At 37.9% G+C, this 22,695-nt stretch overlaps 1 protein-coding gene across 1 annotated transcript in view; it reads left to right on the top strand.

Moving 5' to 3' along the window:
* Positions 1–14,757, top strand: part of LOC148302534 (dynein axonemal heavy chain 1-like) — a 93,445-nt gene extending 78,688 nt beyond the window's left edge. The window contains exons 70-80 of the mRNA XM_088271508.1: positions 151–292; positions 974–1,098; positions 2,119–2,283; positions 3,122–3,274; positions 4,148–4,283; positions 6,081–6,213; positions 7,688–7,783; positions 9,383–9,513; positions 10,466–10,647; positions 13,378–13,507; positions 14,537–14,757. Coding sequence (XP_088127634.1) covers positions 151–292; positions 974–1,098; positions 2,119–2,283; positions 3,122–3,274; positions 4,148–4,283; positions 6,081–6,213; positions 7,688–7,783; positions 9,383–9,513; positions 10,466–10,647; positions 13,378–13,507; positions 14,537–14,724 — 1,581 coding nt within the window. The 3' untranslated portion in view covers positions 14,725–14,757. The remainder of the gene's footprint in view (positions 1–150; positions 293–973; positions 1,099–2,118; positions 2,284–3,121; positions 3,275–4,147; positions 4,284–6,080; positions 6,214–7,687; positions 7,784–9,382; positions 9,514–10,465; positions 10,648–13,377; positions 13,508–14,536) is intronic.
* Positions 14,758–22,695: the final 7,938 nt, after the last annotated feature.

Genomic DNA, 22,695 nt, shown 5'->3' on the forward strand with positions numbered 1-22,695 from the left:
ACAGTGCTGAGGCGATAGTAATACAGTGCCGAACCAATAAGTGTAACTTTAATCTGACCAGCGATCCTATGGTGTCATAATGATAAAATATCCAATTGGACCCTGTATTGCGTTGCAATGAAGCTAGCACAGCACGTTGTCACGTTGTAGAACTGCCACCTGTCCCCGAGCTGGATGCCCTCGCTGGAGATGCTGGTGGAGCAGATCAACCCCGAGTCCGTACACAAGGACTTCAGGGTGTGGCTGACCTCCATGCCCTCCCCCGCCTTCCCCGCCGCCCTCCTCCAAAACGGTTCCCGCTTTCAATCCTTACCTTCTATTCTATTCCGTCTATATATAGTAAGGTCGATCATTTTATTTGTGTATTGTTATATCATTGGTGGAGGTTCAACTGCAAATCTAGAATCTTTGCCATTGCAAAATGAATTCGGGTAGACGCTTGTCTAAAACGTTTTTAAATTATATAATATATTTAGTGGCACTATTTTTGGTTGGTCCCGGGATTTGTTGCTGACCATATTGGTCCATGAAATGGACTAGGTATCTTCTTTTTCTAACCCTTGTCCGCACCTAATGGTGCATAGGGCACTGCATCGTATTGATGCAGTGTTATCTTGATCGTTACTTACATGAAGGCAAGGCGATCATTCCTACGCTTCAGGGTAATATTAAATAAATATAAGAGTGTAAATTCACTTATATTTATTTTCACTTCCCTCTTGTAATTGAACCTGGGACCTCCAGCACGGTAGCTAAACACACTAACCGTTACACCACGGAGGCAGACAATAAGAATCTTGACTTTATTTATTTATTTTATTTACATATTTCATCATACATATCATACAAATCACAATACTGTGCCCTGAGTTTTCAAAACAACCCCTCTTTCAAACGGTGCTGCGTCTTATCTCTCCCGATAAACTCTCATCTCTCTGACATGGCACTAATTTCATCATCCAATTGATTTCAGGTACAAAAATGACGATGGAGCCTCCGCGAGGGGTGAAGGCCAACATCCAGAAAGCCTACGCCAGTCAGGTGGCCGACATGGCCCAGAGCTTCATCGGGGAAGATGTCAAGACACTCAAGTTCAAGGTAACTCTGCCTAGATAAGCTCGCGCCCAAAGTTAAATGCACCAGCATTTTTCATTCATTCAACTTTTACTCAATTCAGTCTTTGTAGACTATTGGGGTCAGCTCTCATCATTCTCAGGTTGTAGGTCCTTCTACCATATATAACATCACCAAGGCAATGCCTTCGAATCATCTTTCTGTAGCATCCATGAATTTTTTAGTGTTCCTCTATATGTCTTTTGTGGATCACTTAGTTTATAATATGTTCAGGTTCTCTACGTCTTATGCGCCCATACCATCTCAATTGTATTGATGTCAGTTATAGCCAGGCTTCCACGAATGCATGAACTCTTTTTGAACGTGTGACCATCTAAGCATTCGCATTTCAACAGTTTCTAGTAGCCTTGAGTAGGTGTTATACATCATACAGTATTCGTAGCCATTTATTTATTTCCTCATATACATTTTTACATTTACATACACATAATTAGTACTTACATAATTAAGAATACATGAACACAAAATTTATTAACAGATGAACAGAAAATATAAATATGATTAAAGTTGTATTTTATAATTAAAGTTTGTTGTCTGCCTCCGTAGTGTAATGGTCAGCACGCTCGGCTACCGTTCTGGAGGTCCCGGGTTCGATTCCCAGGGGGGGGGTCAAATAAATACGAGTGATTTTTTTCACTCTAATATTTATTCAATATTACCCTGGACTAGTACCTGAAGCGGAGGGCTGATCGCCTTTCCTTTGTGTGTTAATGATCATGAGGCACTGCATTTATATGATGCAGTGCCCTATGCACCATTGGGGTGTGGATAAAAGTGTGAAGATGAAGAAGAAGAAGTATTTATATGATGAATTAAATCAATTAATTAATTAAGACCCTGGATACTGCCTGGACCTTCCGTCAGTCAAAAAGTGAAATGAAAGTTTTGTTTTGTAGTTAATAGTACCAGATGGCTATATTTCCCGAGCCGCAAGTAACGAGACAAGCTCACCTTGTGAATACTGAGATCAGGTACCCATTGCAGTGGCTGATATTCAGCTTGTGTCTCTTCCACGCCGTGATATTGGAGCGCAACAAGTTTGGGCGGCTCGGCTTCAACGTGCCCTACGAGTTCACGGACGGGGACCTGAGGATATGCATGCAGCAGCTGCAGATGTTCATCTGGGAGTACCTCGAAATACCCCTCAAGGTATGCGCTTTTACCAAAACTAACTAACTAACCATCACGCCGCTTCTCCGCAGGGGTAGGCAGAGAGAATAGAATGCCACACCACTCTGTCTTTGCAAACATTCTTCGCCTCTTCATGCATCTCCTCATACATACCCACCGCTTCACCACTTCAACTTAAACTAAATACTATAAAATCATCCTTCCTGTGTTTTGTCCGCCTTTGTGGTGTATTACACCACAAAGGCGGACAACCATTAGGTTAGCGTGTTTAGCTACCATGCTGTTGGTCCCGGGATCGGTTCGGAACATTCAAAATTACGCAACAAACCATTTAAAAAAGAAAATTATATAAAAGAGCTATTCATAATTGGTCCGCCTCCGTAGTGTAATGGTCAGTACGCTCGGCTACCGTTCTGGAGGTCCCGGGTTCGATTCCCAGAAGGAGGTCTAATAAATACAAGTGATTTTTTCACTTTAATATTTATTCAATATAACCCTGGACTGGTACCTGAAGCATAGAGTTGATCAATTTTCCTTTGTGTGTTAACGATCAAGATAACACTGCGTTTATATGATGCAGTGCCCTATGCACCATTGGGGTGTGGATAAGGGTTTGAATGAATGAATAAAATTGATATTTGAATAATGAAAGTGGGTAAATTTAAAATTCCAACAAAATAATTTTAATAAGAAAGTATTGTCAAACGTGTTCTCGGCATGAGGTCACCCAGTGACGACACATAATTGTAAATATGTGTATGATGAAAAGCAAAATTAAACGAAATAAAATAGAGTCAGTTCATTTGCATCCACTTGAATGGAGAAGATTGAAGTTGAGATATGTCGCTCTGGTTAGATGCTGCTGTACGTGACGGGCCACATCAACTACGGGGGCCGCGTGACGGACGAGTGGGACCGGCGCTGCCTCATGGCGCTGCTCTCCGACCACTACAGCCCCAAGGTCATGAGCGACGCCTACAAGTTTGACGACGACGGAGTCTACCATCAGGTGCATTTCACAAGTACTTTCTCCCACCTCAAACCCTCGATGACTGTAAGGAATACGTGGTTAGGTTGGCATATTGGTGACAACAACCTAGCCACAATCTCGGACAAATGTTGGTGACCTCTTCCTGCAAACTGTAAACCAGTAAATGGATACAATAATTGATTAATGAATCAATCATCTCATCCACTCACCAAGTCACAATCTACAAGGAGAAATCACTGTCATACAGTCCATTCTTCTTCTTTATGTGCTATGATCTGCTCAGATATGCTCAGATCCCGATGTCAACTATCACTAAGATTAATTGTCCCGGTCTTGGGCAGCTCTAAACAGCACCTAAACTATTCCGATTCCCATCTAATCTCGTATATTCCGGAGCCTGGAGATCTGCCTTCTGCCCACACCTCGTTGACCCTCTATTAGATACAACAGCTTGAACTTCTCTCCTCTAAGCACATACCCCAAACAGGACACCTTCCAGACTTCGATATCAGTCAGCAACTGTTTTTTTAACCTACTTTCTGTACCATACAATGCATAGACGAATTCCTTGAAGACACTTCTTCTTTGTATTCTTCTCTAGCCCTCTGTCCTCCACTGCTGGATATAGGCCTCTTCCGTATCCTTCCATTTCTTCCGATGCCTCTTTTATTCTCCCAAGGTCTCCATCTTAAAATTTTTGGGGTCCATCTTGGAGGGTCCTGTCTTGCAATATGTCTTGCCTATTGCCACTTGAGTCTTGAGTCTTGAATCGTGAATTGTGAATGGAAGACACTACTAGTTTCTAATCCTACTGACATTATGTCATTATTGACCTGGGAATATCCAGAAACCCTGATTTTTACTTACTGTTTCCTCTAATGTGCTCCCCAGTTAGCAGCGCAGACAAGTCTGGATGGCTACGTACAGTACATCAGGTCTCTTCCGATCAACGACGACCCCGCCATATTTGGTCTGCACGCCAACGCCAACATCAGCTACGCACAATCCGAATCACTCGCTTGTCTAGGTAAATGGTTTTCACATCTTTTAGTGTCCAAGCTTATTCAAACTTCATTTTTTTAAAATTTATGTTTGCTCTTCAAGAGATTAATTTTGTTCAGTTCTTTTTCATCCAGTCAAAAATGGTGATTCTTTATTTTGTCGCACGGTCCTGTGCACTCCATCTTATCAAGATAAATTTTTTTATTACTGAGGAGGATCAAGTATTTCAAATACTTGGGTGTGGTCAGGTCAAAAGTCGGAATAATTGGCGGGTATGTATGAGGGTATGATGTCCGCCTCCGTAGTGTAATGGTCAGCATGCTCGGCTACCGTTCTGGAGGTCCCGGGTTCGATTCCCAGGGGGGTCAAATAAATATAAGTGATTATTTCACTCTAATATTTATTCAATATTACCCTGGACTGGTACCTGAAGCGGAGGGCTGATCACCTTTCCTTCTTGTGTTAACGATCAAGATAACACTGCGTTTATATAATGTAGTGCCCTATGCACCATTGGGGTGCGGATAAGGGTTTGAATGAAATGTATGAGGAGATGCATGAATATGGAAGAGGCAAAGATTGTTTGAAAAGACAGATCGGTGTGGTGTTCTAATCTCTCTGTCTACCCCTACAGTGAAGTGGCATGTTGATTAGTTGGTTTTTTTATTTTATTTCAATAATACTTATTTTCCATGCCGAGGGCACATTTTACAATCTTTAGTTTAGTTTAGTAAATTTATAGCAATTTTTTGTCTGTCATGACTCGTGCAATCACAGAGGATGACATGGCCGAATCACACAATCTAGTAAGTATCTACCCCTGTTTTTTACGCAATTGTTAATAGCTCTTTTATAAACAGTTATTCACTGGTTTTATAGATATTAGGATTCGGTTAAAGAGCTTTATTGTGAAATACTCAAAGTTCTTTTGACAAAATGTGATATATGTATAATTTTGTTTGACGTGTTCCTGCGTTTTTGGTCACATTGACTCGATTCGAGTTGTATGAATATTTTTATCTAGAGTTATAATGGTGTTTAGTATTTTCCATTTAGCTGGAAGGTATTTTCTTGTGCAAGTAATTTTTAAATGCATATGTTATATAAGGATTGTTTTAACTCAAAGTTGTTATTTCAGTTACTAGATTCAGTTACTAGTTCAGTCACTCGACTTTTCTACATAATTGGGTTCTAAAAAATGTAAAGGTGGAGACTGACCGGAGCATTTTGTCGTAACGTAACAGGTTACGATGCGAGCATTCAGGCAGTCACTACAGCGAGCCGAGCACTCCATCCATAGTTTCGGAAGCTCGGTGGTTATATTACAACGAAATGCTCCGGTCAGTCTCCACCTTAAAAGAATTGTGCATTAAAACCTTATTTCAACATCCTTTTTTTCCCTGTGTAAAGAAAGAGGACTTGTAAATAAATCGAACTTGTAAAAGCTTCTTTACATCTCACCAATAGATGTCTCTAGTGAAGTTTTAGTGATTCATGAACAAGGTTTCTAAATTGGTTCATATATATAGAACTTCCAAGAATTTGAGTAGTGTGGTTGTCAATAATGGGTAGAATTGGTGAATGTTACACGTGTGTAAAGTGATCACTCAAACCAGCCTATGACGGTCGTAAGCCCCGTAAATGCCCAGACTTCCATATTCTTCTTCATCTTTGATGAGATGTCAAAAAATAATATTATTTTTTGACATCTCATATCTCATTTTCATATGAAAATAACTCCTGTAATTGGAAATAATCCAGATTTTGTGAACAAGTATTTGGACACACTCAAAATGTTGTAAATAAATCGAACGTTTTCCAGGAACTCTAAGGCTGCTGCAAGGTCGCCAAAGTGCGGGAGACGACGGCTCTTCGGAGAATGTCGTGGAAAAGTTTGCCTTGGAGATTCTGGAGAGAACTCCGGATTTGCTCAACATCAAGGAGATTTCTGAGAAGTATGTGTTAACTCTACTGTTAAAAGCTTAATTCATTTGAAAAGGCAACTGTTTCCCATTACATTTCCCATTAAAAGTTTACATTGTATTAGTAGGAAACTGTTTCCCATTACTTGTTTCCGCCTCGGTAGGTTATGGTCAGCATGCTCGGCTACCGTACTGGAGGCCCCGGGTTCGATTCCCAGGGGGGGGGTCAAATAAATGTAAATGATTTTTTCACACTAATATTTAGTCAAAATACCATGGACTGGTACCTGAAGCGGAGGCCAAATTACCTTACCTTCATGTGTTAATGATCAAGATAACTTTTAGTTTATATAATGCAGTGCCCTATGCACCATATGGGTGCGGATGAGGGTTCGAAGAAGAATTTGACAGCTGATAATGCCAGCCAGTGCCAGGTACAAGCCCTGGAATGCTCGGGCTTCTGTTTCCCTTGGTATAGAAAGAATAGCTGATTTTTGTGTCACCTATAATACTGTCCGCCTCCGTGGTGTAATGGTAAGCGTGTTTCGCTACCGTGCTGGAGGTCCCGGGTTCGATTCCCAGGGGGGGGGGGGTGAAAATGAAAATATCAGTGATTTAACACTAATATTTATTTAATATTACCCGGGACTGGTTCCTGAAGCGCAAGAGTTGCTTTCATGTAAGTAATGATCAAGATGCAGTGCCCTATGCACCATTAGGTGCGGATAAGGGTTATAAATAAGTAAATAATAATACATATCTAGATATTCATATCATTCAGTGTCTGATTTTTATACAATACCATAACAAAAATGGCGCTAAGCAAATCATTCTATTATTTTGTTCATGTTCCCAGATTAGTATTAAAATCCTTTTTATCTTCTATGAATTTTAAGTGTTGCCACTAAAATCCTGTTATGTACTGCCAGTCTTGAATCTATTTTATTTTGTATAATAAAAAAAATAATAATATGAAAATAACTCCTGTAATTGGAGATAATCCAGATTTTGTGAACAAGTATTTGGACACACTCAAAATGTTGTAAATGAATTATCTGGTCAAATTATAAGCTTAGATAATAAAAATGAAAATGGTATTTTCTGGCGTTTCTGGCGTGTGTGATTATAATCCAGGATTTGGACCTCACATACTAATATAAGAGTTTCTGCTTAGTAAAAAGCTTCTTTACATCTCACCAATAGATGTCTCTAGTGAAGTTCTAGTGATTCAAGAACAAGGTTTCTAAATTGGTTCGTATATATAGAACTCGAGTAGTGTGGTTGTCAATAATGGGTACAATTAGTGAATGTTACACGTGTGTAAAGTGATCACTTAAACCAGCCTATGACGGTTGTCAGCCCCGTAAATGCCCAGACTTCCATATTCTTCTTCATCTTTGATGAGATGTCAAAAAAAATAAAAAAATAATAATAATAATAATAATAATTTCCATCTCCGATAACTGTATTTAAGTAATACTAAATATTGAATTAAATCATTCCTTAGTTTCCCCTTGCTGTATGAAGAATCACTGAACTCCGTGCTGGTACAGGAAGCTATGAGATATAATAAACTACTGCAAACACTTCAATCCTCCATTAGGTAACTAGTTTTCTTTTAACACTCTCCTTATCATTCATCGTTCACTTTATGTAATATCACTTTAAAACAAAGTGAACGATGAATGATAAGGAGACTAACCCCTTCCCCTTACTTTCCCCCTCTCCTTATTTATAGAACAATTTAATATTTTATTTTTTAGTTATTATACAGACCTGAATGATGGAAGTTTAACTTCTGAAACATGTAGTCTATAATAAAACTCAAGTGGTAAAAAAACAAGTGTTTTCTTTAATCAGTGATAAGGAGAGTGTAATATTACCATACCACAAAGTTAACAATGCTTTTATTATTCAAAATACAGTTTTCTTTTACTTAAAATATGTATATATAAGTTGTTACAAAATACATAGACCTTAAATAATTAAGAAAGGTGTGTTGAGATGGTTTGGACATGTAGAACGAATGAGTGAGGAAAGAACGGTAAAACAAATTTATGAGGCGAATGCAAGTGGAAAAAGGAGCAGAGGAAGACCGAGAAAAACATGGCACGATCAGGTATGCCAAATACTCGAAAGTGGTCAGGTTAGGAGTCGTAACAATCGGCGGGTATGTATGAGGAGATGCATGAACGTGGAAGAGGCGAAGAATGTTTGCAAAGACAGAGTGGTGTGGCGTTCTATTCTCTCTGCCTACCCCTGCGGGGAAGCGGCGTGATGGTTAGTTAGTTAGTTAGTTAGTTATGTATATGTAATTTTTCATACATTTCCTTATCTTATTATATAGTGATTTTATCATGAAATTTTCTAGTATGTTAATTAACAAACTTTTTAACAAGTACTAGCTATACCCGGCCGCGCATGTTATTCAGTTATATTAGTTCATAGGTAAAAATGTCAAAACATAGCTACATATAATTACACATATCGCTCACTCCTTTCAAGAACGTCATAAATAAAAAATCTGCAATTTTCAGTTGTGCATGTTTTCGGAATGCCCACAAAATGTACTATATCCCAGCAAAAGTGGCATATTTTTAACTTAACATTTACCCGCTATAGGGCAGAAAATGTTCTTTTTGCATTTTGAAGAAAAGGTATTGTTTAATTATTTTTTTAAATATACTAAATATTTTTCAAATGGAGAAAAACCTTCAGGTTTTACTTAAAAAGATCTGTTGCACAGTAAAAAGTTTAGTAAGTGGCTTGATATTTATTTTTCATTCATTGCCCAGAAAATGTCCCAGAAAAAGTGGCATATTTTTAACTTAATATTTACCCGCTACAGGGCAAAAAGTGTTGTTTTTGCATTTTGAAGAAAAGGTATTGTTTAATTATTTATTTAAATACACTTAATATTTTTCAAATGGAGAAAAAACCTTCAGGTTTTACCTCAAAAGATCTGTTGCACTGTAAAAACTTCAGTTAATGGCTTGCTATTTATTTTTAATACATTGTATTATATTTTTAAACTTTAAAAACGTTCTCCTGAAAAATCAAGTTTTTTGATTTATGACGTTCTTGAAAGGAGTGAGCGATATGTACCTATGTTTTGACAATATTGCTTTTCATACACATGCTTTGTAAGATGATGGATGTGAGTCACATTTTTGGGACCACGTTCATGTAGTTCATGTTTCAGGGACCTGCTGAAGGCGATGAAAGGGTTCCTGGTGATGTCGGAAGTCCTGGAGGACATCAGCAACAACTTGGCCGTCAACACGATACCGGCACTGTGGAGCAAGCGAGCCTATCCTTCGCTCAAACCCCTCGGTTGGTACTCAATGCTGCCCGTAAACAGCGACAAGCCAAATGTTTCTTTGGTTATAAAGAAAATTGTTTGCATTTATTGCTTGCCATTTGATTATTTGTTTTTTTATAACCCTTATCCGCACCTAATGGTGCATAGGGCACTGCATCAAATCGACGCAGTGTTATCTTGATCATTACTAACATGAAGGCAAGGTGATCACTCTTGCGCTTCAGGAACCAGTCCGGGGTATAATATTAAATAAATATTACAGTGTTAAATCACTAATATTTCTTTTCACCTCCCCCCCTGGGAATCGAACCCGGGACCTCCAGCACGGTAGCTAAACATGCTGACCATTACGCCACGGAGGCGGACAAAATTATTTGTAGTGGTACATAACTAGTTATCTACGTGATTAGTTTTTGCATTTTCATTTTACTGTAATATCACCCTTGCATTTAATAATATCACTGTAGATATAACATTATTATTATTTTTCAAACCCATGTCCACACCCGTTGGTGCATAGGGCACTGCATCATATAGAAGCAGTGTTATCTTGATCATTAAATACACGAAGGAAAGGATATCTGCTTCCCCTTCAGGTAGCAGTCCAGGGTCTAATAAAATAAATATTAGAATGAAAAATCACTAATCTTGACCCTCTTGGGGATCGAACCCGAGACCTCCAGCATGGTAGCCAGCGCGCTAACCATTACACTATGTAGGTGTTTTTTTCCACTTTTATTTTATTTGTGCAGTGACCGGGTTTCGTTATTAATGAAATATTATAAAAAACTGTCAATACGATGCAGTGCCCTATGCACTGATAAGGGTGCGGATAAGGGTTAAAAAGAAAAATACCCCCAAAAAACACGTGTACAACCATGTTTTGAGTGGCGTTACACAAAGTGAACGATATGGATAACCTGAGCATAATGTTATAAATTTTTTTTATCACGTCATATCCAGGATCTTGGTTCACGGACCTGATAGCCCGGATAGCGTTCATCCGGGACTGGGCCACCAACGGCATCCCGGCCGTGTTCTGGATCTCCGGGTTCTACTCCCCGCAGGCCCTGCTCACGGGCGTGCTGCAGAACTACGCCCGGAAGTACATCATCTCCATCGACACCATCGAGTACTACTTTGATGTAAGATAAATCACACTATCAATACACGGACTGTGAATAGCCAAGACTGTGAATAGCCAAGACTGTGAATAGCAAAACCACAAATACAGAGAAAGCTCTCAACCAATGAGTGCCTGTATTCAGACTGATTTTTAATTTTCTGTTTGCATATAGTCATTCAAACCCTTATCCGCACCCCAATGGTGCATAGGGCACTGCATCATATAAACGCAGTGTTATCTTGATTGTTAACACATGAAGGAAAGGTGATCAACCCTCCGCTCAAGGTACCACCAGTCCAGGGTAATATTGAATAAATATAATAGTGAAAAAAATCACTCATATTTTTTTGACCCCGCACTGGGAATCGAACCTGGGACCTCCTGCTTGAAAGCCTAGCGCGTTAACCACTACACTATCGAGGCGGACATACGTATGGTGAATACCGCCATTTTTTAAAAATCTTTTGTGACCTAAAGCTAATGTTTGATCTATGGAGATAATACTTCTTCTTCTTCTTCTTATTGTAGGCCTTACGGCCTGTTTTTAAGAGGGATTAGCCTCCTGCGACGTCGATTCCCAGCTATCGGCCCATCTCTTTGGTGGTCTGCCCGGGAGTCGTCTACCATGGGGTTGGCCGTGCAATGCGATGTGGGGGAGTCTGGATGGTTCCATTCTTCTCACATGCGCATACCATTGTCTTCTTCATTGCCTTCCCCACCTAACGACATCTTCAATCTCGCATATTACCCTGATCTTGGCATTTCTCAGTCTATCTCGAAGACTCTTGCCTGTTATGCTTCTCAAAGTCTTCATTTCTGATAATACATATTTTTTTCATTGAATATTGATCAGAAACCTAAAGAGGATAATAAATATAATAAACTAATGCTCTGACTACTATCACAAGAATGAGGGTTAAGAGGTATTTTTTGTTTTTTTTTTTGTGTGGTAACCTTCTGACAGTTAATCTCTAATGAAATCAAGGTGTTGTCATTCGTAAAGTAACAGAAATCTTACGCATTTTTATCGATTGTTGCGCGGTATGATCGATAATCCTGAATTATCCGGAGCATTGGTCTGTATGTTCTTGATAGTTACCTAAGACAGCGTCGGCATAGATTTTTTCACATTCCTATACACAGGACCAACCTGCCGATGGTTATGCCTGTAGGAAGAGCTACCGCTATGTTGAACAATATCACATTGGATATTGATCTGTTCCATGTGTCCGAAGGAGTTTTCCGAAGCGAGATTCTTCTACACATTTAACAAGAGTCTTCTTGCGTAATTTTTAATTTGTTTTTTTAATGTATACGCCTTAAATGTTTGTTTGTAATGTATATATTAATTATTGAATAAATTGAATTGAATTGAAAATTTAATTGAATCTTGAATCAACCAATCATAGCAAAGCAAATACTCCAGAGACAATTCATGAAATATTACACGGGTAGGTACTGATAAATTATCATTGGAAATCTTTTTATGTTTGACAACGGCAGTTAGAATTCTCAAGGGGTGAGGAACGGCCTATTTTTTTTAAACATAGATTGAAGATACAATGTCAAATTTCAAAGGCAATTGTGAATATGCACAAAGATTAATTAAACAACTAACTAAGAAATGTCATCGCAATTTTCAGTCATCAGTTTTGAGTGCGTTTTACAGGAGCGAATGGGTATTTCAGTTTTGTATTCACAATCGCCCCTGTATGACCATTTACTCATATGCAGGGATGTGCATTCCATATAGGTAGAAAAGCTGTGCCTATCCTAACCTAGCCGCATAACATATAAAAATGCAACCAGTACTTTATTCATATTATTCATTTGGCAGTCACCCAGTGAAAGGATGTTTCTGCCAGTGTCAAGTATTTTTTTTTATTTAGAATAAAAAAATATTTTAAACCCTTATCCGCACCCTATGGTGCATAGGGCACTGCATCATATAAACGCAGTGTTATCTGGATCATTAACACATGAAGGAAAGGTGATCAGCCCTCCGCTTCAGGTACCAGTCCTGGGTTATATTGAATAAATATTAAAGTGAAAAAATCACCTATATTTATTTGACCCCCCCCCTGGGAATCGAACCCGGGACCTCCAGTATGGTAGCCGAGCGTGCTGACCATTACACTACGGAGGCGGACAAAAATAATAAAAAAAATAATAATAATAGAAATAATAATAAAAAATAATAGAAAATAATAATAACAATTAATGCAAAATTTCACAGTTTAAATGCGTTTAGCTTTATCATTTTAGAAATTATGCCCGCAATTCTAGAATTAGGTTCTTCTGAAGAAGGGTGGATACTTGGGTGGGGAGTTGGATTCCTGCCCGCGTTAAGCTATTTACCCTACCTTATTAAGTCCGCCTCCGTAGTGTAATGGTCAGCACGCTCGGCTACCGTTCTGGAGGTCCCGGGTTCGATTCCCAAGGGGGGTAAAATAAATATAAGTGATTTTTTCACTGTAATATTTATTCAATATTATTACCCTGGACTGGTACCTGAAGCGGAGGGCTGATCACCTTTCCTTCATGTGTAAACGATCAAGATAACACTGCGTTTATATGACGCAGTGCCCTATGCATCATTGGGGTGCGGATAAGGGTTTTATTACATATATATATATTAAGTAGTACCTAGCTTATCTTAGTATCTACCTCTACTGCATACCCTGGATAGTAATACCAGCTTGCCTTACTACTACTTCTTTATTTGATGTTATTTCTGGCTCGGCGGTAGGTACTGACAGAGGACCCGCAGACCAGGGCCCCGGAGGGCTGCTGCATCCGCGGGCTGTACCTGGAGGGGGCGCGCTGGAACTACGCCGCCCAGTGCCTCGATGAGTCTCGGCCCAAGGAGCTGCTCACAGGCGAGTCCACCCATTATTCACAACCTTCTGAGTGTGCCCAAATAAAAGGATCTCTGCTAAATAAAAGTTCGTCAGTTCTTTGGACACGTTGCGCGGGGCAATGAGGATAGCCTGGAGGGGAAGAGAGTGAGAAGAAGATCCCCACACGATGGACTGATCAAGTTAAGTCAGCAGCAGGCACCTCGGTGGTTGGAGCGCTACGTGCAGCGCAGTCAAGGGATAACTGAAGAAGAGTCATTGCTTCCACAAGGGCCACAACCCTTTATATATATTCATTTTAACTAGGCCACTTAATAGTAAAATGATAAGCGCGTTTGGCTTGCTTCCTGAAGGTCCCAGGTTCGATTTCCAGAGGCGTCAAAATAAATAAGTGATTATTACTCTCATATTTATTTGATGGTGCCTATCTGAAAGAGATAAGAATAGGCTGAATCCGTTGGAGATGTTTTATAGGAGAATGCTCGGGATATCCTGGAGAGACCATATCTTCAACGACGAGGTACTACGATTGATCAAGGAAAGGAAGCACCTACTCGCGACTATCTCCAAAAGACGCGCCGAATAGATCGGCCACGTGCTAAGACAAGAGGGTTTCCTGCACCAAATAATAGAGGGGACGATCGAGGGAATAAACGCCAGAAGACGCCCACGCCGCCAATACCTAAGCAACTTATACGAAGACATGGGCTGCTCGACGTATGAAGAGCTGAAGAGGACTTCTGAAAATAGGCAAGAATGGCGAAAGAGATGTCATCTGTTGCTGACATCTCTGCTCACCAGAGAGAGAGATTTATTTGATAAAACCATGGTCTGGTTACCTTGGTCTTTTCACTTACCCAAACTGTATCTGGGGAACTGGATTGAAGTAAAGCGATGTTGTTGGGAAATATTAACCGTAAGTGGACATACAACTAAGTGCACAACATACACATACAAACATAAGTGGGTATAAAAGTAGGCATAAAAGGGTTGTCGATCCCAGTTTATAGTGTATTACAATAATGGATGTTATCACTATCCCGATTCCAGACATGCCGAGCATCTTCCTGCGCCCGGAGCTGTGCGGGGGAGACTTCAGCAGCAAGTACGACTGTCCCTCCTACCGCACGCGGCAGCGGAGGAACTTTGTGCTGGCCATCAAGCTCAACCCCGGCAAGCGTCCGCCCAACCACTGGATCAAAAGGGGCACCGCACTCATCAACGAGCTGGACTACTAACCCACTCTACCTTTCTACTTTCTGGGGAAGTGCCTCCTAATGAATTGACAATTTTGTTTGTGTTATTAAAATTATTAAATAAAGAAAAAATATTAGATGGTATTTTATAGATTTAGCGTACAATTTATAGAACTCCATTTCAATGTATATATTGAATATTTCGCCTTGTTATGGCATTTTCAGTCCAATTAAATCTTCACGAATGCCATAAAAAGGCGAAATAATTGTCACAAATTTTATTTTTTTGTGTTTTTAACAATTTTTTTATTAATTTTAATCATTTGATTGATGATGAAAATTTTAAGGTGTGATATTTTTCATAACACTCTCCAACGCACATAGCAGGTTTGCTGTCACAAGTTTTACAAAAGTATATGGTCCTTTTTCGTTGTTTTTTATCCGAACACACTATACACTCACGACATTTTTTCATTTTGAGGCATTAGTATGTGTAATTTTCCATCCAATCTTTGTTCTGGATCGAGACAGTGTCTGCCTTTTGTATAGTTTAATCCTCCTCTGTGATTTCCGAGTAATTGATTGATAAGTTTGTCAACAAATTCAAGATGCGTCATAACTTTTAAGTTTGTTTGATTTTCATATTATTTTTTGACATCTCATCAAAGATGAAAAAGAATATGGAAGTCTGGGCATTTACGGGGCTGACGACCGTCATTTAAGTCTGGTTTAAGTGATCACTTTACACACGTGTAACATTCACCAATTCTACCCATTATTGACAACCACACTACTCAAATTCTTGTAAGTTCTATATATATGAACCAATTTAGATACCTTGTTCTAGAATCACTAGAACTTCACTACAGACATCTATATTGGTGAGATGTAAAGAAGCTTTTTACCAAGCAGAAACTCTTATATTAGTATGTGAGGTGCGAATCCTGGATTATAATCACACACATGAGAAACGCCAGAAAATACCATTTTAATTTTTTATTATTTAAGCTTATAATTTGACCAGATAATTTATTTTTAAGCTTATAATTTGACCAGATAATTGTTTGACTTTGTTTTTCCTTACATAAAATGTATGAAACGGAAACTTCAAGACCCCAAAAAAATCATTTTCGCCACCATTTCAAAGTTTTTCTCGAAAATGGGTATGTGGCAATATACTGGTCTGCAGTATCCACACCTCCCATATCGCGCACTCCTTTCAAAAACGTCATAAATCAAAAAACTTGATTTTTCAGGAGAACGTTTTTAAAGTTTAAAAAGAAATCACAATGAATTAAAAATAAACATCAAGCCACTTATTGAACTTTTTACTGTGCAACAGATCTTTTTAGGTAGAACCTGAAGGTTTTTTCTCCATTTGAAAAATATTTAGTATATTAAAAAAAATAATTCAACAACACCTTTTCTTCAAAATGCAAAAACAACATTTTCTGCCCTGTGGCGGGTAAATATTAATTTAAAAATATGCCTTTTTTGCTGGGATATAGTACAATTTTTGGGCATTCCGAAAACATGCACAACTGAAAATTGACGATTTTTGATTTATGACGTTCTTGAAAGGCGTGAGCGATATGTTTAGTGTAATTTATTACCATATTCAGTTTTATTATGGTTTCTTCTTGGCCACCTCTCGTTATTCTTCTTATTTCTTAGTTTTATAATCGTTTGAATAATGATTAGTATATAATGTTACTATTGTCTTGTCCTTCCAAGCAAGAAACGATTCGTTTATTGACTTGGCGTTTAATTTGTAGAACTCCATTTTAATTTATGTATTAATTTTAAATCAAACACAGATTTTTTGAGTCTACTAAGTTGTATTTTATTAACAAAAAACACATAAAAAATTATATTGTGACAATTGTTTCGCCTTGTTAGGGCATTATCAAACGAATGTCAATGACATTCGTTTGATAATGCCCTAACAAGGCGAAACAATTGTCACAATATAATTTTTTATGTGTTTTTTGTTAATAAAATACAACTTAGTAGACTCAAAAAATCTGTGTTTGATTTAAAATTAATACATAAAAGCAGCGATTCGTTATTTTTGACACAAGTTATTGATTCACCTGATTTAAATTTAGCATTTTTTACAACATTTTGAGTGTGTCCAAATACTTGTTCACAAAATCTGGATTATCTCCAATTACAGGAGTTATTTTCATATTATTTTTTGACATCTCATCAAAGATGAAGAAGAATATGGAAGTCTGGGCATTTACAAGTATTTGGACACACTCAAAATGTTGTAAATAAATTATCTGGTCAAATTATAAGCTTAAATAATAAAAATGAAAATGGTATTTTCTAGCGTTTCTCATGTGTGTGATTGATTATAATCCAGGATTTGGATCTCACATACTAATATAAGAGTTTCTGCTTAATAAAAAGCTTCTTTACATCTCACCAATAGATGTCTCTAGTGAAGTTCTAGTGATTCATGAACAAGGTTTCTAAATTGGTTCATATATATAGAACTTCCAAGAATTTGAGTAGTGTGGTTGTCAATAATGGGTAGAATTGGTGAATGTTACACGTGTGTAAAGTGATCACTTAAACCAGCCTATGACGGTCGTAAGTCCTGTAAATGCCCAGACTTCCATATTCTTCTTCATCTTTGATGAGATATCAAAAAATAATAGCATTTTTTATTGGCAATGGGATTTGCCTTCTAGTCGTCATTATTGTGCCTGTGAAATAAGTATTTAACTTCATCCATTCTTCTCCTAATTGCGGGCTTGTATATAGCCTGTCAGTAAACATATGATAGCCTTCAGCTTCAGGAATGGAGATTAATAAATTATTGTATATGTTCTATAAAATAAAGTTTCATCTTTGTCAGAAACAGGGGAATTTAAGAGGGAAATTTTGACAAATTAATTTTGTTTCTCTTTCCCAAACTAAACTGTGTTCATAAATGCACTTCATAAGGCACTCTTCGTCTATGACTTTCTTCCTTTCAATCATTTATTGATTCGGCATTAACTTTGTAGAATGGCATGTTGATTTTTTTATATTGAACACTTGCATAATACCACTTAATGAATTTTATTTAATTTTTAATTAATGTTTTACTTAGTAAATACCACTATTTCTTAAAATCTACTGTGACACGTGTTTCGATGCATTCCGCATCATTTTCTGTTTGAAAATGATGCGGAATGCATCGAAACACGTGTCACAGTAGATTTTAAGAAATAGTGGTATTTACTAAGTAAAACATTAATTAAAAATGGATAGATTTTACTACAAAGTGGCTGCCGAATCAATTAATGGAGTTTGATTTCATTACACACGACTAGTTTAGAAAACAAACACACGTTTTCATCTACAGGTTGGTTTTACTTTTCACCTGTAGATGAAAACGTCTGTTTGTTTTCGAAACTAGTCGTGTGTAATGATAAAACTCATTAAGTGGTATAATTTTGCTTTCTTGAATTAACACATGTTTTTTTAATTCCAGCGATAAGTTTGCACGGCATTTAAATGTCTTCTTCTTTAGCTAGGACTGTGTCCTGTTATCCTCGGAGTCCGCTCCTGGGACGTGGAAGATGTCCAGCTGTCTCTCCATCGTTTAGGTGGTCTTCCTGAGGGTCTGTTACCTCTTATGCTGCTGTCTGCCGCTATCCTCATTTAAATGTGTTTCCAGCAATTGCTGTGTGATATGTTCACGCATTGGAAAAGTATGTTTCTACAATATGCATACGCACTTCTAGAGCTTCTTTTGATACCTCAATGTCTTCCTTGACGTACACATTTTTCACATTTTTACTTATTTCTATGTCTTCGAAAAATGGACTGAGCAATCTGCAAAAAAAAAACATTGTCAGCATGATGGTTGCTCTTACGTGTGGTGATTGATTGTATGAGGATTGTGTGTGGGCAATATGTGTGTGTATGAGTAGTAAGCCTGTACGAGTCCGTGGACTTCCAGTACTTCCAGTATGAGGGGCTGTTGAGTTCTTCTCCTCACATCGTCATTCCTGGTGAAGTCATACCACTTTATACCCAGTATTCGCCTCAGGCACCTATTTTCAAAACTTGCTAGTTTCTTGCGTTGAGCTTTGGTGAGGTGCCACGACTCACATCCGTACAGCAACACTGTTAGGATGCAGGCGTTAGAGAGGAAGAGGAGAAGGTGGACGTGGTCAGGACATGTCCTTAGAATGCCATCAACCCCTCATGTCTCTTCTTCCAACCCCGAGGATTCGCTGATGACCATTCACCGACTATACTCAGCGGAACTTCGAGACGCCGAACTGACCTGGGAGGAAGCCAAGGAGATGGCGCATGACAGAGTGACTTGGAGACGTCTCGTGTTGGCCATATGCTCCACCTAGGGAGCGAACATGGAAATAAGAAGAAGACGAGTCCGTGCGTACATTTATTTGGGCTCTGTGGTAGGTGAAGCCATGTATCCACATTTATATGCAATGTGGATACATGCACAGGTAGTGAGTGTGTTTCCAATTATAAATTTATCAGGTTTGTGTTTGCGGGTGTGTTTGTTTAAGTGTGTGTATGTTTTGAAAAGTTTTGAAAATAGGTGCCTGAGGCGAATACTGGGTGCAAAGTGGTATGACTTTGCCAGGAATGAAGATGTGAGGAGAAGAACCCAACAGCCCCTCATACTGGAAGTCCTGAAGAGGAGAAGGTGGACACGGTTGGGACATGTCCTTAGAATGCCAGCTGAGAGCATTAACCCCTCATGTCTCTTCTTCACCTAGGGAGTGAAAAAGAAGAAGAATATGTGATGGAGTGAATCATTACCATGTTCTAAAGATTATGTTCTATCCACTTTTTTTACTTTTTTAGTTTGAAATCAATTATCTGGAAAATTCATTCACTACCTATATCCTGACAAATTGAAGGGTCCGCTGTATTTGTCTTGAATGAAACGTTTAAAAGGGAAGGTTACTTGTAATGGTGCATCATGTTGTAGAGGACGCAGCAGGTCACCACGATTTGGCCGGCCGCCTTGGGCTGGTAGTGCAGGACCCTCTCGTTGTTGAGGCAGCGGAAGACATCTTTGAGGACGGCGTCCATCTTGGTGACGCAGGACCTGGCCTCGGAGTGGGCTTTGTTGTAACGATCTTCCGGAGTGCCCTCTTCCGCGTGCAGCACGGGAGTCAGCAAGCACGGGCCGGAGGTGTATTGTGAATCGCCTGTAATAATTTATTACCACATTAGATGCCTCAAGAGAGGTGAAATTTAAATCAAGATAATTATAACATTTTGAGTGTGTCCAAATACTTGTTCACAAAATCTGGATTATCTCCAATTACAGGAGTTATTTTCATGTTATTTCTTGACATCTCATCAAAGATGAAGAAGAATATGGAAGTCTGGGCATTTACGGGGCTGACGACCGTCATAGGCTGGTTTAAGTGATCACTTTACACACGTGTAACATTCACCAATTCTACCCATTATTGACAACCACACTACTCAAATTCTTGGAAGTTCTGTATATATGAACCAATTTAGAAACCTTGTTCTTGAATCACTAGAACTTCACTAGAGACATCTATTGGTGAGATGTAAAGAAGCTTTTTTACTAAGCAAAAACTCTTATATTAGTATGTGAGATCCGAATCCTGGATTATATTCACACACATGAGAAACGCCAGAAAATACCATTTTCATTTTTATTATTAAGCTTACAATTTATATAATAAAAATATACATAAATACATATATTTATATTTATATTTATATAATCCAGGATTCGGATCTCACATACTAATATAAGAGTTTCTGCTTAGTAAAAAAGCTTCTTTACATCTCACCAATAGATGTCTCTAGTGAAGTTCTAGTGATTCAAGAATACGGTTTCTAAATTGGTTCATATATATAGAACTTCCAAGAATTTGAGTAGTGTGGTTGTCAATAATGGGTAGAATTGGTGAATGTTACACGTGTGTAAAGTGATCACTTAAACCAGCCTATGACGGTCGTCAGCCCCGTAAATGCACAGACTTCCATATTCTTCTTCATCTTTGATGAAATGTCAAAAAATAATAAAATTATTATAATAGATTTATATTATCCACTGACACTTCGTGATGGAATTGCATTTTTAATTTATTATTAGATTAAAACCAAAATTTTTAGCTTTTCCACTTTTTTATTTGACCAGCGACCGGGTTTCGTCGTTACCGACATCATCTGACCGACCAGTCTGATGATGTCGGTAACGACGAAACCCGGTCGCTGGTCAAATAAAAAAGTGGAAAAGCTAAAAATATTGGTTTTAATCTAATAATAAAAGATTATTATAGATTGACGTGCCCTACGTAAAGTGCTCTAACTACATTTTTGTCAATTTTGAGACATTTGGTATACATTATCAACTGACCGTTATCTACAAATAAAAACAAACAAAAAAATTTGTATATAAAATAAATTACGCCTAGTTTTCAGGCGTATAAGACGCTCTTTACATGGAATTTTCGAAATGAACTGAACTCCTAAAACTTAACTACTTAATTTTGACAAAGCATAAAGTTTTAAAACGATTTACTACATTATTTAATCGTGTTTTTTAATACATAATACTTGTTTAGAATTTCAGATAAAACCGTTAATTAATAATAAAAAAAATACTTTGAAAATCTTCTAAGCTCTCTCCTGTAAAGTAACAGATTTGCAGATAGAGTACTTTACGTAGGGGCCGTCGAGATTAACACAATGTTATCGGGCGGTTTTTTCATGAACCCTGACCATACTAATGAGGGTCTATAATAAATAATAAATCCCTTACCGCACCCCAATGGTGCATAGGGCACTGCTTCATATAAACGCAGTGTTATCTCGATCGATTACACATGAAGGAAAGGCGATCAGCCCTCCACTTCAGGTACCAGTCCGGTGTAATATTGAATAAATATTAGAGTGAAAAAATCACTTATATTTATTAAACCCCCCTGGGAATCGAACCCGGGACCTCCAGAACGGTAGGCGAGCATGCTGACCATTACATTACGGAGGCGGACTATACTAATCATAATCACAATCTAAGGATAGATGAATGAAAAATTTACCTAGTAAAAAGAAACTGCCAACATTGTCCTTGCGTAATCTCTCCATTTCCGTGTTCACTACACTGACATTCCATATATCCTGGTCAGCTATGGTACCCGGGTACTTGGCGTTCACATTCGTGATTTTAAATGTTGCGTCCGATATCTGCCAAGAAAAAAGCAGATAAAAAAAATATACACATCGCTCACTCCTTTCAAGAACGTCATAAATCAAAAAACTTGATTTTTCAGGAGAACGTTTTTAAAGTTTAAAAATAAAATACAATGTATTAAAAATAAATATCAAGCCACTTATTGAACTTTTGACTGTGCAACAGATCTTTTTAGGTAAAACCTGAAGGTTTTTTCTCCATTTGAAAAATATTTAGTACATTTAAAAAAATAATTTAACAATACCCTTTGTTCAAAATACAAAAATAACACTTTCTGCCCTGTAGCGGGTAAATATTAAGTTATAAAATATGCCTCTTTTAATGGGATATAGTACATTTTCTGGGCATTTCGAAAACATGCACAACTGAAAAGTGACGATTTTTGATTTATGACGTTCTTAAAAGGAGTGAGCGACATGTCAGAGATAAAAAGATATTTTGGATTTTATCTATGGATTCCATTAGTGCTATATAAAAGTAATTTTGTATTTCATAAAAAAATTAACGAATTTTCACAGATGGCGACATTTGAGAAGACTAATGGCGCCATCTGTTGGTTGGAAAAGTAAAACTTGTAGATCAATGGAAAGGAGATGAAAACAATAATACGGTGATGAAGTCAGTATCCAAACGGTATACATACATGATAAAAATTTATCTTAACATCCATCATAATGATTCAAATCTAAAAATAAAACATATTCTCAATATTATTAATAATCGCGGACCACAAAGTAAATGTTTTAAACATTTACTTTGTGGTCCGCCTCCGTAGTGTAATGGTCAGCACGCTC

The sequence above is a fragment of the Brachycentrus maculatus genome, unplaced genomic scaffold (genome assembly GCF_059751285.1).
Source record: "Brachycentrus maculatus isolate JH-2025_06_01 unplaced genomic scaffold, ASM5975128v1 h1tg000442l, whole genome shotgun sequence".
Taxonomy (NCBI): Eukaryota; Metazoa; Arthropoda; class Insecta; order Trichoptera; family Brachycentridae; genus Brachycentrus; species Brachycentrus maculatus.